Here is a 21,886-nt window from a genome sequence, read left to right on the forward strand (position 1 = left end):
ATTTATTTTCCCTTGTGTACTTTAACCATTTGTACATCGTTGCAACATTGTATATACAGTGCCTTGCGAAAGTATTCGGCCCCCTTGAACTTTGCGACCTTTTGCCACATTTCAGGCTTCAAACATAAAGATATAAAACTGTATTTTTTTGTGAAGAATCAACAACAAGTGGGACACAATCATGAAGTGGAACAACATTTATTGGATATTTCAAACTTTTTTAACAAATCAAAAACTGAAAAATTGGGCGTGCAAAATTATTCAGCCCCTTTACTTTCAGTGCAGCAAACTCTCTCCAGAAGTTCAGTGAGGATCTCTGAATGATCCAATGTTGACCTAAATGACTAATGATGATAAATACAATCCACCTGTGTGTAATCAAGTCTCCGTATAAATGCACCTGCACTGTGATAGTCTCAGAGGTCCGTTAAAAGCGCAGAGAGCATCATGAAGAACAAGGAACACACCAGGCAGGTCCGAGATACTGTTGTGAAGAAGTTTAAAGCCGGATTTGGATACAAAAAGATTTCCCAAGCTTTAAACATCCCAAGGAGCACTGTGCAAGCGATAATAATGAAATGGAAGGAGTATCAGACCACTGCAAATCTACCAAGACCTGGCCGTCCCTCTAAACTTTCAGCTCATACAAGGAGAAGACTGATCAGAGATGCAGCCAAGAGGCCCATGATCACTCTGGATGAACTGCAGAGATCTACAGCTGAGGTGGGAGACTCTGTCCATAGGACAACAATCAGTCGTATATTGCACAAATCTATGCAATATGCAACTATGTTTGAAGCCTGAAATGTGGCAAAAGGTCGCAAAGTTCAAGGGGGCCGAATACTTTCGCAAGGCACTGTATACGTAATATGACATTTGTAATGTCTTTATTGTTTTGAAACTTTTCTGTTAATTTTTATTGTTTATTTCACTTTTGTATATTATCTACCTCACTTGCTTTGGCAATGTTAACACATGTTTCCCATGCCAATAAAGTCCTTTGAATTGAGAGAGAGAGAGAGGGGGAGAGAGAGAGAGAGAGGGGGAGAGAGAGAGAGAAAGAGAGAGAGAGAGAGGAGAAGGAAGGAAGGAAGGAAGGAAGGAAGGAAGGAAGGAAGGAAGGAAAAGTGAGAAAAGTGTAATTTTATCAGACAGACAGGTAGGTCCTACCTGATCGTCCTGGTTGTTTGGCCAGGGGGAGGGACACCTCCGTGAGGGGTAGAATGTAGACATCAGGTCCGCTCTGGGATGCAGGGGACGCCAGGGTGGACAGGTCCGCCTGGTACTCCTCCCCATCGGCATTCTCAAACTCCTACAGAACAGAAGGGCAGAGAGGTCAGAGAGGTCACAGTTCAGTGTGTTTGAGGTGAGTTTGAGCAAGGTGAGGTAAAGAATCCTTTAGCTTGATCACACAATGCAAAGTTCTTGGAAAAACAAGATGATTTATATAGCAGTGATTCTGTGCAGTCCGACTGCGATGTAGTCGATCAAACAGACAATATTACCGTTAACAAAAATTCCCTGCAGTATACGAGAACGCAATCCAACTCTGGGAATCCATTTGTCCCCATAGCAGAGAGCAATAGGTTGAAGCAACATTGAGAGGGGAAAGGAGGACTCTCTCTCTCTCTCTCTCTCTCTCTCTCTCTCTCTCTCTCTCTCTCTCTCTCTCTCTCTCTCTGTCTCTGTCTCTGTCTCTGTCTCTGTCTCTGTCTCTGTCTCTGTCTCTGTCAGGGGAAGCTGATGTCAGGCAGATAGGAGGGAATTCCGACCAGAGTTAAGCGTGCCTAAATGGAATGGAATTACATTTTTATGTACTTTTCTCTCTATGTGTATTCTGACCTTGAATTTAAGCATGAGAATAGAAGGCTATTAATCTGTTACTTGTTTAGGGTGGAGATCAACGAAATGAAAGTGCACTGTAAATAAATATAAAAAATGTTTAAACAAAAGCTTTTTTTCGGGTCAAAATGTTACCTGACCTTAAAATGTTTACTTGGTCAAAACTTATCTCCAACATGTCAAATTAAAATGATGTGTTTGCTCGATTTGACTCATGTGTTAATTCAACTAGAAATGATTATTTTGGCAATTTAACAAACAAAAAGCCTGTAGAACTAATAAAACCCACATACATCTATAACTGCCATTCCATTCCGTTGATCTTTCCTTCCTCTGTCAGGTCTGTGTAGTATTTTTCATTCATCAATGTATTTTGTGCGTAAAGGCTCTCCAAACTAGTTTTTTTTTGTGACTCATACATACTCTCCTAGCCCTAAAATGTGCCTAAATAATCAGAGTATTTTTAAATCTACCAGTTGGTGCTGAAACAGAGATGAAGGGGTTTGAACTATATTTAGATGGATTTCTTTAATTGATCTCTATATTCTGAACCTGTTCTCTCACTGTATTTATATTACCTTTATTTAACTAGGCAAGTCAGTTAAGAACAAATTCTTATTTTCAATGACGGCCTAGGAACAGTAACCTTTATTTAACTAGGCAAGTCAGTTAAGAACAAATTCTTATTTTCAATGACGGCCTAGGAACAGTAACTGCCTTGTTCTGTCAGCTCGGGGGTTTGAACTTGCAACCTTCCGGTTACTAGTCCAAAGTTCTAACCACTAGGCTACCCTGCCGCTCCTATTCTAGTGAGTCTGTTGGCAAATTATAATTAAAGGTACACCATATTTAAAGGGATGGCTTAAGATAAATGCACTGAAAACCTTATTGAATGAAACTTCCATGAGAGAATCTGTTGGCCACCAAGTGGGAGGATTTTCAGCAGTTGAATTACATTGATTCAGTTCGCACAAGCTAGCCACACCCGTAGAGCGCATTGCATGAAACATAAGGTAAGTCTGAATAGCAACTACTGAGAAGTGGGTAGGAAAGGTGTACATTTCCTAAGTCTGAATCGAGTCCTTAAAGCTGCAGTCACTGTGTGGAGATGTTCCATTAGATCTTCTGGTGATGAATCAGACGAATCAATTAATCAGATCAGATGAATCAATGAATCAGATCAGATCCTCTACAGATCCTCTGGAAACACTCAAAACACCATGCTTGTGTAATGAAACCATAAGAAGTTAGTGCATCCAACTTGAGATCTGGTGTTTGAATGTAAACTCAAAGTACTTGTTAAAACAGAACAGAAGTACTCTGAAAAACCCAGGCTATTTGTGTTTGTGTTTTTAAAGAGAGGTCACTGGGTTTACAGTGTAAAGAGCAGCATCAAAACACACAAAACAGATTTTTTTCAGACTGTCTCTCATACAATCGAACGGTTAAGAAATACACTTCTTCTGAAATAGACTAGATTTTATTTATATCATGCTTTTTTAGACCTATCTAAAATAATTCATGAATTTATTGTGATGGTGTAGGCTATATTACATGGATTTATTGTGATGGTGTAGGCTATATTACATGGATTTATTGTGATGGTGTAGGCTATATTACATGGATTTATTGTGATGGTGTAGACTATATTACATGGATTTATTGTGATGGTGTAGACTATATTACATGGATTTATTGTGATGGTGTAGACTATATTACATGGATTTATTGTGATGGTGTAGACTATATTACATGGATTTATTGTGATGGTGTAGACTCTATTACATGGATTTATTGTGAAGGTGTAGGCTATATTACATGGATTTATTGTGATGGTGTAGACTATATTACATGGATTTATTGTGAAGGTGTAGGCTATATTACATGGATTTATTGTGAAGGTGTAGACTATATTACATGGATTTATTGTGATGGTGTAGGCTATATTACATGGATTTATTGTGATGATGTAGACTATATTACATGGATTTATTGTGATGGTGTAGACTATATTACATGGATTTATTGTGATGGTGTAGACTATATTACATGGATTTATTGTGATGGTGTAGACTATATTACATGGATTTATTGTGATGGTGTAGACTATATTACATGGATTTATTGTGAAGGTGTAGACTATATTACATGGATTTATTGTGATGGTGTAGACTCTATTACATGGATTTATTGTGATGGTGTAGACTATATTACATGGATTTATTGTGATGGTGTAGACTATATTACATGGATTTATTGTGATGGTGTAGGCTATATTACATGGATTTATTGTGAAGGTGTAGACTATATTACATGGATTTATTGTGATGGTGTAGACTATATTACATGGATTTATTGTGATGGTGTAGACTATATTACATGGATTTATTGTGATGGTGTAGACTATATTACATGGATTTATTGTGATGGTGTAGACTCTATTACATGGATTTATTGTGAAGGTGTAGGCTATATTACATGGATTTATTGTGATGGTGTAGACTATATTACATGGATTTATTGTGATGGTGTAGACTATATTACATGGATTTATTGTGATGGTGTAGACTATATTACATGGATTTATTGTGATGGTGTAGACTATATTACATGGATTTATTGTGATGGTGTAGACTATATTACATGGATTTATTGTGATGGTGTAGACTATATTACATGGATTTATTGTGATGGTGTAGACTATATTACATGGATTTATTGTGATGGTGTAGACTCTATTACATGGATTTATTGTGATGGTGTAGACTATATTACATGGATTTATTGTGATGGTGTAGGTAGACTATATTACATGGATTTATTGTGATGGTGTAGACTATATTACATGGATTTATTGTGATGGTGTAGACTATATTACATGGATTTATTGTGATGGTGTAGACTATATTACATGGATTTATTGTGATGGTGTAGACTATATTACATGGATTTATTGTGAAGGTGTAGACTATATTACATGGATTTATTGTGATGGTGTAGGCTATATTACATGGATTTATTGTGAAGGTGTAGACTATATTACATGGATTTATTGTGATGGTGTAGACTATATTACATGGATTTATTGTGATGGTGTAGACTATATTACATGGATTTATTGTGATGGTGTAGACTATATTACATGGATTTATTGTGATGGTGTAGGCTATATTACATGGATTTATTGTGAAGGTGTAGACTATATTACATGGATTTATTGTGATGGTGTAGACTATATTACATGGATTTATTGTGATGGTGTAGACTATATTACATGGATTTATTGTGATAGTGTAGGCTATATTACATGGATTTATTGTGATGGTGTAGACTCTATTACATGGATTTATTGTGATAGTGTAGGCTATATTACATGGATTTATTGTGATGGTGTAGACTATATTACATGGATTTATTGTGATGGTGTAGACTATATTACATGGATTTATTGTGATGGTGTAGGCTATATTACATGGATTTATTGTGAAGGTGTAGACTATATTACATGGATTTATTGTGATGGTGTAGACTATATTACATGGATTTATTGTGATGGTGTAGACTATATTACATGGATTTATTGTGATGGTGTAGACTATATTACATGGATTTATTGTGATGGTGTAGGCTATATTACATGGATTTATTGTGAAGGTGTAGACTATATTACATGGATTTATTGTGATGGTGTAGACTATATTACATGGATTTATTGTGATGGTGTAGGCTATATTACATGGATTTATTGTGATGGTCTAGGCTATATTACATGGATTTATTGTGATGGTGTAGGCTATATTACATGGATTTATTGTGATGGTGTAGGCTATATTACATGGATTTATTGTGATGGTGTAGGCTATATTACATGGATTTATTGTGATGGTGTAGGCTATATTACATGGATTTATTGTGATGGTGTAGGCTATATTACATGGATTTATTGTGAAGGTGTAGACTATATTACATGGATTTATTGTGATGGTGTAGGCTATATTACATGGATTTATTGTGATGGTGTAGGCTATATTACATGGATTTATTGTGAAGGTGTAGACTATATTACATGGATTTATTGTGATGGTGTAGACTATATTACATGGATTTATTGTGATGGTGTAGGCTATATTACATGGATTTATTGTGATGGTGTAGACTATATTACATGGATTTATTGTGATGGTGTAGACTATATTACATGGATTTATTGTGATGGTGTAGACTATATTACATGGATTTATTGTGATGGTGTAGACTATATTACATGGATTTATTGTGATGGTGTAGACTATATTACATGGATTTATTGTGATGGTGTAGACTATATTACATGGATTTATTGTGATGGTGTAGACTATATTACATGGATTTATTGTGATGGTGTAGGCTATATTACATGGATTTATTGTGAAGGTGTAGGCTATATTACATGGATTTATTGTGATGGTGTAGACTCTATTACATGGATTTATTGTGATGGTGTAGACTATATTACATGGATTTATTGTGATGGTGTAGACTATATTACATGGATTTATTGTGATGGTGTAGGCTATATTACATGGATTTATTGTGAAGGTGTAGGCTATATTACATGGATTTATTGTGATGGTGTAGACTATATTACATGGATTTATTGTGATGGTGTAGACTATATTACATGGATTTATTGTGATGGTGTAGACTATATTACATGGATTTATTGTGATGGTGTAGACTATATTACATGGATTTATTGTGATGGTGTAGGCTATATTACATGGATTTATTGTGATGGTGTAGACTATATTACATGGATTTATTGTGATGGTGTAGACTATATTACATGGATTTATTGTGATGGTGTAGACTATATTACATGGATTTATTGTGATGGTGTAGACTATATTACATGGATTTATTGTGATGGTGTAGACTATATTACATGGATTTATTGTGATGGTGTAGACTATATTACATGGATTTATTGTGATGGTGTAGACTATATTACATGGATTTATTGTGATGGTGTAGACTATATTACATGGATTTATTGTGATGGTGTAGACTATATTACATGGATTTATTGTGATGGTGTAGGCTATATTACATGGATTTATTGTGATGGTGTAGACTATATTACATGGATTTATTGTGATGGTGTAGGCTATATTACATGGATTTATTGTGATGGTGTAGACTATATTACATGGATTTATTGTGATGGTGTAGACTATATTACATGGATTTATTGTGATGGTGTAGACTATATCACATGGATTTATTGTGATGGTGTAGGCTATATTACATGGATTTATTGTGATGGTGTAGACTATATTACATGGATTTATTGTGATGGTGTAGACTATATCACATGGATTTATTGTGATGGTGTAGGCTATATTACATGGATTTATTGTGATGGTGTAGACTATATTACATGGATTTATTGTGATGGTGTAGACTATATTACATGGATTTATTGTGATGGTGTAGACTATATTACATGGATTTATTGTGATGGTGTAGACTATATTACATGGATTTATTGTGATGGTGTAGGCTATATTACATGGATTTATTGTGATGGTGTAGACTATATTACATGGATTTATTGTGATGGTGTAGGCTATATTACATGGATTTATTGTGATGGTGTAGACTATATTACATGGATTTATTGTGATGGTGTAGACTATATTACATGGATTTATTGTGATGGTGTAGACTATATTACATGGATTTATTGTGATGGTGTAGGCTATATTACATGGATTTATTGTGATGGTGTAGGCTATATTACATGGATTTATTGTGATGGTGTAGACTATATTACATGGATTTATTGTGATGGTGTAGGCTATATTACATGGATTTATTGTGATGGTGTAGACTATATTACATGGATTTATTGTGATGGTGTAGGCTATATTACATGGATTTATTGTGATGGTGTAGGCTATATTACATGGATTTATTGTGATGGTGTAGACTATATTACATGGATTTATTGTGATGGTGTAGACTATATTACATGGATTTATTGTGATGGTGTAGACTATATTACATGGATTTATTGTGATGGTGTAGACTATATTACATGGATTTATTGTGATGGTGTAGACTATATTACATGGATTTATTGTGATGGTGTAGACTATATTACATGGATTTATTGTGATGGTGTAGACTATATTACATGGATTTATTGTGATGGTGTAGGCTATATTACATGGATTTATTGTGATGGTGTAGACTATATTACATGGATTTATTGTGATGGTGTAGACTATATTACATGGATTTATTGTGATGGTGTAGACTATATTACATGGATTTATTGTGATGGTGTAGACTATATTACATGGATTTATTGTGATGGTGTAGACTATATTACATGGATTTATTGTGATGGTGTAGACTATATTACATGGATGTATTGTGATGGTGTAGACTATATTACATGGATTTATTGTGATGGTGTAGGCTATATTACATGGATTTATTGTGATGGTGTAGACTATATTACATGGATTTATTGTGATGGTGTAGACTATATTACATGGATTTATTGTGATGGTGTAGACTATATTACATGGATTTATTGTGATGATGTAGACTATATTACATGGATTTATTGTGATGGTGTAGACTATATTACATGGATTTATTGTGATGGTGTAGACTATATTACATGGATTTATTGTGAGGGTGTAGACTATATTACATGGATTTATTGTGATGGTGTAGACTATATTACATGGATTTATTGTGATGGTGTAGGCTATATTACATGGATTTATTGTGATGGTGTAGACTATATTACATGGATTTATTGTGATGGTGTAGACTATATTACATGGATTTATTGTGATGGTGTAGGCTATATTACATGGATTTATTGTGATGGTGTAGGTTATATTACATGGATTTATTGTGATGGTGTAGACTATATTACATGGATTTATTGTGATGGTGTAGGCTATATTACATGGATTTATTGTGATGGTGTAGACTATATTACATGGATTTATTGTGATGGTGTAGACTATATTACATGGATTTATTGTGATGGTGTAGACTATATTACATGGATTTATTGTGATGGTGTAGACTATATTACATGGATTTATTGTGATGGTGTAGACTATATTACATGGATTTATTGTGATGGTGTAGACTATATTACATGGATTTATTGTGATGGTGTAGACTATATTACATGGATTTATTGTGATGGTGTAGGCTATATTACATGGATTTATTGTGATGGTGTAGACTATATTACATGGATTTATTGTGATGGTGTAGGCTATATTACATGGATTTATTGTGATGGTGTAGACTATATTACATGGATTTATTGTGATGGTGTAGGCTATATTACATGGATTTATTGTGATGGTGTAGACTATATTACATGGATTTATTGTGATGGTGTAGACTATATTACATGGATTTATTGTGATGGTGTAGACTATATTACATGGATTTATTGTGATGGTGTAGACTATATTACATGGATTTATTGTGATGGTGTAGACTATATTACATGGATTTATTGTGATGGTGTAGGCTATATTACATGGATTTATTGTGATGGTGTAGACTATATTACATGGATTTATTGTGATGGTGTAGGCTATATTACATGGATTTATTGTGATGGTGTAGACTATATTACATGGATTTATTGTGATGGTGTAGGCTATATTACATGGATTTATTGTGATGGTGTAGACTATATTACATGGATTTATTGTGATGGTGTAGACTATATTACATGGATTTATTGTGATGGTGTAGACTATATTACATGGATTTATTGTGATGGTGTAGACTATATTACATGGATTTATTGTGATGGTGTAGGCTATATTACATGGATTTATTGTGATGGTGTAGACTATATTACATGGATTTATTGTGATGGTGTAGGCTATATTACATGGATTTATTGTGATGGTGTAGACTATATTACATGGATTTATTGTGATGGTGTAGACTATATTACATGGATTTATTGTGAAGGTGTAGACTATATTACATGGATTTATTGTGATGGTGTAGACTATATTACATGGATTTATTGTGATGGTGTAGACTATATTACATGGATTTATTGTGATGGTGTAGGCTATATTACATGGATTTATTGTGATGGTGTAGGCTATATTACATGGATTTATTGTGATGGTGTAGGCTATATTACATGGATTTATTGTGATGGTGTAGACTATATTACATGGATTTATTGTGATGGTGTAGGCTATATTACATGGATTTATTGTGATGGTGTAGACTATATTACATGGATTTATTGTGATGGTGTAGACTATATTACATGGATTTATTGTGATGGTGTAGACTATATTACATGGATTTATTGTGATGGTGTAGACTATATTACATGGATTTATTGTGATGGTGTAGACTATATTACATGGATTTATTGTGATGGTGTAGACTATATTACATGGATTTATTGTGATGGTGTAGACTATATTACATGGATTTATTGTGATGGTGTATACTATATTACATGGATTTATTGTGATGGTGTAGGCTATATTACATGGATTTATTGTGATGGTGTAGACTATATTACATGGATTTATTGTGATGGTGTAGACTATATTACATGGATTTATTGTGATGGTGTAGACTATATTACATGGATTTATTGTGATGGTGTAGGCTATATTACATGGATTTATTGTGATGGTGTAGACTATATTACATGGATTTATTGTGATGGTGTAGACTATATTACATGGATTTATTGTGATGGTGTAGACTATATTACATGGATTTATTGTGATGGTGTAGACTATATTACATGGATTTATTGTGAAGGTGTAGACTATATTACATGGATTTATTGTGATGGTGTAGACTATATTACATGGATTTATTGTGATGGTGTAGACTATATTACATGGATTTATTGTGATGGTGTAGACTATATTACATGGATTTATTGTGATGGTGTAGACTATATTACATGGATTTATTGTGAAGGTGTAGACTATATTACATGGATTTATTGTGAAGGTGTAGACTATATTACATGGATTTATTGTGATGGTGTAGACTATATTACATGGATTTATTGTGATGGTGTAGACTATATTACATGGATTTATTGTGATGGTGTAGGCTATATTACATGGATTTATTGTGATGGTGTAGACTATATTACATGGATTTATTGTGATGGTGTAGGCTATATTACATGGATTTATTGTGATGGTGTAGACTATATTACATGGATTTATTGTGATGGTGTAGGCTATATTACATGGATTTATTGTGATGGTGTAGACTATATTACATGGATTTATTGTGATGGTGTAGACTATATTACATGGATTTATTGTGATGGTGTAGACTATATTACATGGATTTATTGTGATGGTGTAGACTATATTACATGGATTTATTGTGATGGTGTAGGCTATATTACATGGATTTATTGTGATGGTGTAGACTATATTACATGGATTTATTGTGATGGTGTAGGCTATATTACATGGATTTATTGTGATGGTGTAGACTATATTACATGGATTTATTGTGATGGTGTAGACTATATTACATGGATTTATTGTGAAGGTGTAGACTATATTACATGGATTTATTGTGATGGTGTAGACTATATTACATGGATTTATTGTGATGGTGTAGACTATATTACATGGATTTATTGTGATGGTGTAGGCTATATTACATGGATTTATTGTGATGGTGTAGGCTATATTACATGGATTTATTGTGATGGTGTAGGCTATATTACATGGATTTATTGTGATGGTGTAGACTATATTACATGGATTTATTGTGATGGTGTAGGCTATATTACATGGATTTATTGTGATGGTGTAGACTATATTACATGGATTTATTGTGATGGTGTAGACTATATTACATGGATTTATTGTGATGGTGTAGACTATATTACATGGATTTATTGTGATGGTGTAGACTATATTACATGGATTTATTGTGATGGTGTAGACTATATTACATGGATTTATTGTGATGGTGTAGACTATATTACATGGATTTATTGTGATGGTGTAGACTATATTACATGGATTTATTGTGATGGTGTAGACTATATTACATGGATTTATTGTGATGGTGTAGGCTATATTACATGGATTTATTGTGATGGTGTAGACTATATTACATGGATTTATTGTGATGGTGTAGACTATATTACATGGATTTATTGTGATGGTGTAGACTATATTACATGGATTTATTGTGATGGTGTAGGCTATATTACATGGATTTATTGTGATGGTGTAGACTATATTACATGGATTTATTGTGATGGTGTAGACTATATTACATGGATTTATTGTGATGGTGTAGACTATATTACATGGATTTATTGTGATGGTGTAGACTATATTACATGGATTTATTGTGAAGGTGTAGACTATATTACATGGATTTATTGTGATGGTGTAGACTATATTACATGGATTTATTGTGATGGTGTAGACTATATTACATGGATTTATTGTGATGGTGTAGACTATATTACATGGATTTATTGTGATGGTGTAGACTATATTACATGGATTTATTGTGAAGGTGTAGACTATATTACATGGATTTATTGTGAAGGTGTAGACTATATTACATGGATTTATTGTGATGGTGTAGACTATATTACATGGATTTATTGTGATGGTGTAGACTATATTACATGGATTTATTGTGATGGTGTAGACTATATTACATGGATTTATTGTGATGGTGTAGACTATATTACATGGATTTATTGTGATGGTGTAGACTATATTACATGGATTTATTGTGATAGTGTAGACTATATTACATGGATTTATTGGACTTTTTAAAATGTAGATGTTCCAAAGGGCTGCATATCAGTGGCTTGTAGGAAGCCAGTAGATGCTAAATGTGTTTATGTTCATTAACGGTCAATTACTGTGAGACCGGCAGTTACTTACTTCACAATCACCTTCTGACACAATGTCATGATTATTCTAAACTATTTTATACAATGTTATGTGCATGTTTGAAGAAAGAAAATGATCGTTCTATAGTAGGACGAAGCAGCGTGTTGTTCCATGAGGTGTAACGGACGAACGGATATTTTTAGAACCGTCAGGCAAAATGAAGTTCAACGACGAGACGACCCATCGCCACATTTGCAACTTTTGATGGTACAGCAGAAGCAAAATTCAGCATCCTGCGATGCTTGTTGTAAAACCTCTAGTTAACGCTGGTGGATTGAACACTGTGCTCAACAACGCCTACCAAAATGGGTTCAATTGGCAAATGATCAGATACATAAGTCAATGAAGTCAATACTATAGAAGAGGTGGTATAATTATGCACTTAACAGAACTTGAAACACCAAATGAGTGTTCTCAAATATTCCCGGTAGTTCTCCCAGTCCCTGGCAAGGTGTTGCACAACTCTTGATTAAGTCATGTTAATCAATCAACACATCGTGTAATGTTTCAAAATATCTCAGAACGATGTTTCAATACTACAGCAAAGTGAAGGTTTTGTCTCCTTAACGTTGGTGGAAGCTCGGTTTCCAAAAGCAATTTATTTTAACAGTGTGCCGTAAGACATCAGATCCATTCTGGAACCGACCACACTAATACATACTGGATATTAAAGAAGAAATCCCTTGGAGAGATCTCCATGGCTTTCAGACTGAAAGAGGGAGAGAGGGAGAGAGAGAGAGAGAGAGAGAGAGAGAGAGAGAGAGAGAGAGAAGGGAAGGGAAGGGAAGGGAGGAGAGCGAGGGAATTGGAGGATTTGGAGAGTGGATCAGTGTAAAAGCCCCTCAGTTGTAAGGAGTTTAGTGGTGGGGTGGAAATATGGAAAACTGTGACCCTTTGTAAACTCGTCCTGCACCCACTTCCCTGACTCCCCCCATCCTCCTCACCCCTCCTTCCATCCCTCGCTCGCTCAATCCTATCCCACGAGAGAACACACACACATATGCACATACGCAGTCTCACTCTAGACAGACAGACACGCACACACACACACACACACTCCCTCTGGTCTCCAAGTCCATAGCTTCACACGGCCCCTCGCGACCCACCAAACATCTGTTTCAGGATCAGAGTTCCAGCGACACAGCCCTCTAACACGTACCATTACAGAGATCACACACGCAGTTCCCGTAAAATGCACAGCTACAGAGTTCACACAAAGACACAAATATCCACTCACATCTCTCTCCCACACATACAGCTACATAGATCTAACCTAAACACCCAGCCCTCTTTCAGTCCTCTCCCAGCCCTCTCCCAGGTTTCTCCCAGACCTCTCAGAGCCCTTTCCCAGTCCTCTCCCAGCCCTCTCCTAGTCCTCTCCCAGCCCTCTCCCAGGTCTCTCCCAGTCCTCTCCCAGACCTTTCCCAGCCCTTTCCCAGTCCTCTCCCAGGCCTCTCCCAGCCCTCTCCCAGTCCTCTCCCAGTCCTCTCCCAGCCCTCTCCCAGTCCTCTCCCAGCCCTCTCCCAACCCTCTCCCAGTCTTCTCCCAGACCTCTCATAGTCCTCTCCCAGCCCTGTCCCAGCCCTCTCCCAGTCCTCTCCCAGCCCTCTCCTAGTCCTCTCCCAGCCCTCTCCCAGGTCTCTCCCAGTCCTCTCCCAGACCTTTCCCAGCCCTTTCCCAGTCCTCTCCCAGGCCTCTCCCAGCCCTCTCCCAGTCCTCTCCCAGTCCTCTCCCAGCCCTCTCCCAGCCCTCTCCCAGTCCTCTCCCAGGTCTCTCCCAGCACTCTCACAGCCCTCTCCCAGCCCTCTCCCAGTCCTCTCCCAGCCCTCTCCCAGTCCTCTCCCAGCCCTCTCATAGTCCTCTCCCAGCCCTGTCCCAGCCCTCTCCCAGTCCTCTCCCAGCCCTCTCATAGTCCTCTCCCAGCCCTGTCCCAGCCCTCTCCCAGTCCTCTCGCAGCCCTCTCCCAGCCCTCTCCCAGTCCTCTCCCAGTCCTCTCCCAGCCCTGTCCCAGTCCTCTCCCAGTCCTCTCCCAGTCCTCTCCCAGCCCTGTCCCAGCCCTGTCCCAGCCCTCTCCCAGCCCTCTCATAGTCCTCTCCCAGCCCTCTCATAGTCCTCTCCCAGTCCTCTCCCAGTCCTCTCATAGTCCTCTCCCAGTCCTCTCCCAGGCCTCTCCCAGTCCTCTCCCAGTCATCTCCCAGTCCTCTCCCAGTCCTCTCCCAGCCCTCTCCCAGTCCTCTCCCAGTCCTCTCCCAGCCCTCTCCCAGCCCTCTCATAGTCCTCTCCCAGTCCTCTCCCAGTCCTCTCATAGTCCTCTCCCAGCCCTCTCATAGTCCTCTCCCAGCCCTCTCCCAGTCCTCTCCCAGTCCTCTCCCAGCCCTCTCCCAGCCCTCTCCCAGTCCTCTCCCAGTCCTCTCCCAGTCCTCTCCCAGTCCTCTCCCAGCCCTCTCCCAGCCCTCTCCCAGTCCTCTCCCAGTCCTCTCCCAGTCCTCTCCCAGCCCTCTCCCAGTCCTCTCCCAGTCCTCTCCCAGCCCTCTCCCAGCCCTCTCCCAGTCCTCTCCCAGCCCTCTCCCAGCCCTCTCCCAGTCCTCTCCCAGTCCTCTCCCAGCCCTCTCCCAGTCCTCTCCCAGTCCTCTCCCAGTCCTCTCCCAGCCCTCTCCCAGTCCTCTCCCAGTCCTCTCCCAGCCCTCTCCCAGCCCTCTCCCAGTCCTCTCCCAGCCCTCTCCCAGCCCTCTCCCAGTCCTCTCCCAGTCCTCTCCCAGTCCTCTCCCAGTCCTCTCCCAGTCCTCTCCCACATAAATAATATAAATAATGCATTACATTTTTATATCGTTCTTCAAGGACCCAATTTTGCTTTACAATTGTAGAGACAAATACACTAGATACAATACATGTACTAGTATTGTGCTAACTGGTTTCATTTAATGGCATCAAAGAACTCTCTGCTAAAAACAATACAAACGAAATAATTTTTATTACAACCAGCATTAGGACTCATTCACAGCTAGAGTTCAGGATACATCAGGCTCTCCACATAACATCAATCTGTTCTTACCTGAGCTCAAGTTCCATTGGGGAAAGCCGGCATGTTGGTCACTCACACGACACAAGTTCACTTGTACCCTGTACACGACTGTCTCAGCAGAACAACAAGCTGAAAGCACCTGAAAACTCCACCCCCACCGCCCCCACCACCACCAAACCACCACCCCCACCAAACCACTCCTCCAACCAAACCACACCTCCCACCTACACACATGCACTCAGGGGCCCCATGAAGGCCCAGCTGGCTTGAAGGGCATGTGGGTGGCGGTGCCAAACGCAGAGCCGACAGTAAGACCATGGTCCTGCAGCTGAGAGTGCCTTCTATCTAGCACCAGAATGGTCAACGTCATGGATGGAGAGAAAGAGAGGAAAAGAAGGATGGAGAGAAAGAGAGGAAAAGAAGGATGGAGAGAAAGGGAAGGGAGGAGAAGTGTTTCCCAGTCCAACAAGCAGTTACTGTGCTCCTCTCGAGAGGAGGGAGGGAGAGAGACAGGAAAGAAAGAAAGTGGGGGGGGGGGCAAGTGAGAAAAAACGAGAGAAATGGAGACCCCACAAAAATGTGAGGCAGAAAAAAAGGAGTGGGAGGGAAGGCTTTACACATTCTATCCTCATGACATCATTCTCTCCCCTCTTCTCTAGTTATTTCTCTTCTATCACTCCCTCTCTTCTCCTGCCGGGGAACATGTGCAAAGCAGGCCTCTTCCACACAAGGTTGAGCGAGCACGCGCACACACACACACACACACACACACACACACACACACACACACACACACACACACACACACACACACACACACACAATAAATATTCCTATCATCTCCTCTTCCTGCTCTGGGAGAGGCTGTTTCTAATTCCAGATGAAGGCCCTGGGGCGTGTGGGGCCGGATGTACTGTGGGCTCTGGGGTATAACCTTCCTCAAGCCCTCTCACCCCTTTTCCCCCTCCTGGCTCTCTTTCTCCCTCTCCGCTCCCTCTCCTCTCTCTCTCTCTCTCTCCCTCTCCTCTCCCTCTCTCTCCCTCTCTCTCCCTCTCCTCTTCTCTCTCTCTCCCTCTCCGCTCACTCTCCTCTCTCCCTCTCATCTCTCTCCCTCTCCTTTCACTCTCCTCTCCTCTACCCCTCCTCTACCTCTCCTGTCCTCTTTTTCTCCCTCTCCGCTCACTCTCCTCTCTCTCTCCCTCTCCTCTCTCTCCCTCTCCTTTCACTCCTCTCCTCTACCCCTCCTCTACCTCTCCTGTCCTCTCTTTCTCCCTCTCCTCTCCCTCTCTCTCCCTCTCCTCTTCTCTCTCTCTCCCTCTCCTCTCTCCTCCTCTCTCTCTACCTCTCCTCTCTACCTCTCCCCTCTCCTCTCCTCTCTTTCTCCCTCTCCTCTCCCTCTCCTCTCTCTCACACTCCCTCTCCTCTTCTCTCTCCCTCTCCTCTCTCCTCCTCTCTCTCTACCTCTCCTCTCTCCTTCTCCTCTCGTCTCTCTCTTCCTCTTCTCTCTCTTTCTCCTCTCTTCTCTCTCTCCTTCTCCTCTTTCTCCTCTCTCTCCCTCTCCTCTCCTCTCTCCCTCTCCTATCTCTCCCTCTCCTTTCTCTCTCCTCTCCTCTACCTCTCCTCTACCTCTCCTCTCCTCTCTTCTCTCTCCTTCTCCTCTCTCACATCTCCTCCACCTCCCCTCTTTCTTAGTCTCTCTCTCCCTGAGTATTCTCCTCTATCTTAATCCCTCTCTCCCTGAGTATTCTCCTCTATCTTAGTCCCTCTCTCCCTGAGTATTCTCCTCTATCTTAATCCCTCTCTACCTGAGTATTCTCCTCTATCTTAATCCCTCTCTCCCTGAGTATTCTCCTCTATCTTAATCCCTCTCTCCCTGAGTATTCTCCTAGACCGCACAAAAAATACACATATATATACATATATATAAATGTTGTGCTATACTGTAGAGGCCTACACATACAGGATGTTTCAGACACACACACACACACACACACACACACACACACACACACACACACACACACACACACACACACACACACACACACACACACACACACACACACACACACAGCTGCTATGAAGTCCCATCTTTCTTTACAGTAGAAACTATGAATTCATATTCCTTTACCATTTAGCTGACAGTAAATTATAACCCAATGATTCCAACTTGATGTGTTTGTCATTTCTCTAAAAGAAAGAGTCAGAAAGACACGGTGACATATGGCCTGTCTCCACAAGTTCTACTAGGAGAGAGCGCTCATGTTAATTACTTCTGCCCTGTCTGTCTCTCAAACAGAGCAAGTGACAGAGAGAAGAGCGAGAGAGAGAGACGGGGGGAGATAGAGAGAGAGAGAGAGAGTGACGGGGGGAGATAGAGAGAGAGAGAGAGAGAGACGGGGGAGATAGAGAGAGAGAGAGAGAGAGATGGGGAGAGAGCAAGAGAGAGAGAGAGAGCTGGAGAGAGACAGGGAGAGAGAGAGTGCAGAGGCGAGAGAGCGAGAGAGACAGGTAGAGAGAGATCAGGGGAGAGAGAGAGAGACGGGTAGAGAGAGGGAGACGGGTAGAGAGAGAGAGACGGGTAGAGAGAGATCAGGGGAGAGAGAGAGAGAGAGAGGAATAACAGAGGAATTTGCGTTAACAGCAACTTGGGGAAAATTCTCTTGATGAACACAAGTCCTGAGCAGAAGCCAGATTGGATTTCTAAAAAATGATCGTACAACAGACCACATTTACACCCTCCACGCTCTAATTGACAAACATGTAAACCAAAACAAAGGCAAAATGTACTCGTGTTTTGTAGATTTCATGAAAGCATTTGATTCAATATGGCACGAAGGTCTTTTTTATAAACTAATAGAAAGTGGTATTGGAGGGAAAACATATGATGTTATTAAATCAATGTACACTAAAAACAAATGTGCGGTTAAAATTGGCAACAAGCAAACAGACTTCTTCTCTCAGGGACGGGGAGTGAAACAGGGCTGCCCAATAAGTCCAACACTATTTAACATCTACATTAATGAATTAACAACAACAAACAGACTTCTTCTCTCAGGGACGGGGAGTGAAACAGGGCTGCCCAATAAGTCCAACACTATTTAACATCTACATTAATGAATTAACAACAAGCAAACAGACTTCTTCTCTCAGGGACGGGGAGTGAAACAGGGCTGCCCAATAAGTCCAACACTATTTAACATCTACATTAATGAATTAACAACAAGCAAACAGACTTCTTCTCTCAGGGACGGGGAGTGAAACAGGGCTGCTCAATAAGTCCAACACTATTTAACATCTACATTAATGAATTAACAACAAGCAAACAGACTTCTTCTCTCAGGGACGGGGAGTGAAACAGGGCTGCCCAATAAGTCCAACACTATTTAACATCTACATTAATGAATTAACAACAAGCAAACAGACTTCTTCTCTCAGGGACGGGGAGTGAAACAGGGCTGCCCAATAAGTCCAACACTATTTAACATCTACATTAATGAATTAACAACAAGCAAACAGACTTCTTCTCTCAGGGACGTGGAGTGAAACAGGGCTGCCCAATAAGTCCAACACTATTTAACATCTATATTAATGAATTAACAACAAGCAAACAGACTTCTTCTCTCAGGGACGGGGAGTGAAACAGGGCTGCCCAATAAGTCCAACACTATTTAACATCTACATTAATGAATTGGCAAAAACATTAGAAGAATCGGAAGCACTTGGTATCACCCTACACAACACTGAAATCAAGTGACAGCTGTATGCAGATGACCTGGTGCTGCTGTCTCCCACTAAAGAGGGGTTACAGCAGCACCTAGATCATCTTCACAGGTTCTGTCAGACCTGGGCTCTGATCGTTAACCACAGGTTCTGTCAGACCTGGGCTCTGATCGTTAACCACAGGTTCTGTCAGACCTGGGCTCTGACCGTTAACCACAGGTTCTGTCAGACCTGGGTTCTGACCGTTAACCACAGGTTCTGTCAGACCTGGGCTCTGATCGTTAACCACAGGTTCTGTCAGACCTGGGCTCTGACCGTTAACCACAGGTTCTGTCAGACCTGGACTCTGACCGTTAACCACAGGTTCTGTCAGACCTGGGCTCTGACCGTTAACCACAGGTTCTGTCAGACCTGGGTTCTGACCGTTAACCACAGGTTCTGTTAGACCTGGACTCTGACCGTTAACCACAGGTTCTGTCAGACCTGGGCTCTGATCGTTAACCACAGGTTCTGTTAGACCTGGGCTCTGACCGTTAATCACAGGTTCTGTCAGACCTGGGCTCTGACCGTTAACCACAGGTTCTGTCAGACCTGGACTCTGAGCGTTAACCACAGGTTCTGTCAGACCTGGGCTCTGACCGTTAACCACAGGTTCTGTCAGACCTGGGCTCTGATCGTTAACCACAGGTTCTGTCAGACCTGGGCTCTGACCGTTAACCACAGGTTCTGTCAGACCTGGACTCTGAGCGTTAACCACAGGTTCTGTCAGACCTGGGCTCTGACCGTTAACCACAGGTTCTGTCAGACCTGGACTCTGACCGTTAACCACAGGTTCTGTCAGACCTGGGCTCTGACCGTTAACCACAGGTTCTGTCAGACCTGGACTCTGACCGTTAACCTAAAAAAACAAATATAATGATATTCCAAAAAAGGTCCGGAAATAAGGATGACAAATATATATTCTATTTGGACACAGTTCTATTAGAACACACCAAAAACTACACATATCTAGGACTAAATATCAGCAAGACAGGTAGCTTTCACATGGCTGTGAATGAGCTGAGAGACAAAGCAAGAAGAGCATTCTATGCCATTAAAAGGAACATCAAAATAGAAATTCCAATTAGAATCTGGCTCAAAATGTTTCAATCAGTTATAGAACCAATTGCTCTATATGGCAGTGAGGTATGGGGTCCACTCTCTAATAATGAATTCACCAAATGGGACAAACATCCAATCGAAATACTGCATGCAGAGTTTTGCAAGACTGTATTGCAAGTGCAAAGAAAAACTCCAAATAACGCATGTAGAGCAGAATTGGGCCAATACACCCTCCTCATTCAAATAGAAAAAATAACCATCACATTTTACAACCATCTAAAAACAAGTGACCCCAAAACATTCCATCACACAGCTCTACAATGCCAAGAGATGAAAAAAGAGAAGAGTCCCCTCAGCCAGCTGGTTCTGTGGCTCAGTACACCAACTCAAACCAACCCCATAGATTCTCAGGACAACACTCAGAAAATCTGGCCCAACCAAATCAACACAAAACAAAAAGAATTGGAAAGACACCACAAAATATCAAAGTAAACTTCAATGCTATTTGTCTCTAAACAGACAGTACATGGTGGCAGACTACAGTATATGACCACTGTGAATTATAGAAAACTGAGGAAAACATTGACTAGGTACAGACTCAGTGAGCACAGTCTGGCTATAGAGACCGGTCGTCACAGACAAACCTGGCACCCCAGAGAGGACAGTCTGGCTATAGAGACCGGTCGTCACAGACAAACCTGGCACCCCAGAGAGGACAGTCTGGCTATAGAGACCGGTCGTCACAGACAAACCTGGCACCCCAGAGAGGACAGTCTGGCTATAGAGACCGGTTGTCACAGACAAACCTGGCTGCCCCGAGAGGACAAGCTGTGCTCACTCTGCTCCAGGGGAGAGGTAGAGACAGAGCTGCATTGTGACAAATACTCAGACCTAAGAGAATATTTATTTCCCAAAATTATAATTCACAACAAAGATTTGAAACTATAAAAGAAAAAAATCAAATATTTATTGGGTGAAAAGCCAAAATGTGCAGTTTTGGAAGCCAAATATGTCTCCTGCCACAACCTGAGGGACAGCCAGTGAAAAATGCAAAGTAATGTCGATAATATTTACCGTTTTGTTTTGTCTTTCATACCATGTCCTGTGTCTTCTCAGTCATGTTGACACAATGTAAGTAATAAAGAACTTGCCATGTCAATAAAGTCAATTGAATTGAATTGAATTGAGAGAGGGATGGGTAGAGAGAGAGAGAGATGGAGAGAGA

General features: G+C 39.9%; 1 protein-coding gene across 2 annotated transcripts in view; it reads right to left on the minus strand.

Annotated features, from left to right (window-relative positions):
- LOC139376970 (serine/threonine-protein kinase LMTK1-like) overlaps nt 1–21,886 on the minus strand; it is a 61,718-nt gene that overhangs the window by 36,507 nt on the left and 3,325 nt on the right. Inside the window, exons 1-2 of one of the 2 annotated variants that reach the window (XM_071120002.1) lie at nt 15,868–15,984; nt 1,171–1,312 (exon numbers count right to left, since the gene is read on the minus strand). Coding sequence is in view for 1 of the 2 variants with exons in the window: in XM_071120000.1 (XP_070976101.1) it covers nt 1,171–1,312 (142 nt within the window). In the remaining variant the exon portion in view is untranslated. Of the gene's footprint in view, nt 1–1,170; nt 1,313–15,867; nt 15,985–21,886 lie in introns of those variants that run through there. The other variant, XM_071120000.1, reaches the window with a different exon arrangement.

Source organism: Oncorhynchus clarkii, chromosome 20 (genome assembly GCF_045791955.1).
Source record: "Oncorhynchus clarkii lewisi isolate Uvic-CL-2024 chromosome 20, UVic_Ocla_1.0, whole genome shotgun sequence".
In the NCBI taxonomy this organism is placed as follows: domain Eukaryota; kingdom Metazoa; phylum Chordata; class Actinopteri; order Salmoniformes; family Salmonidae; genus Oncorhynchus; species Oncorhynchus clarkii.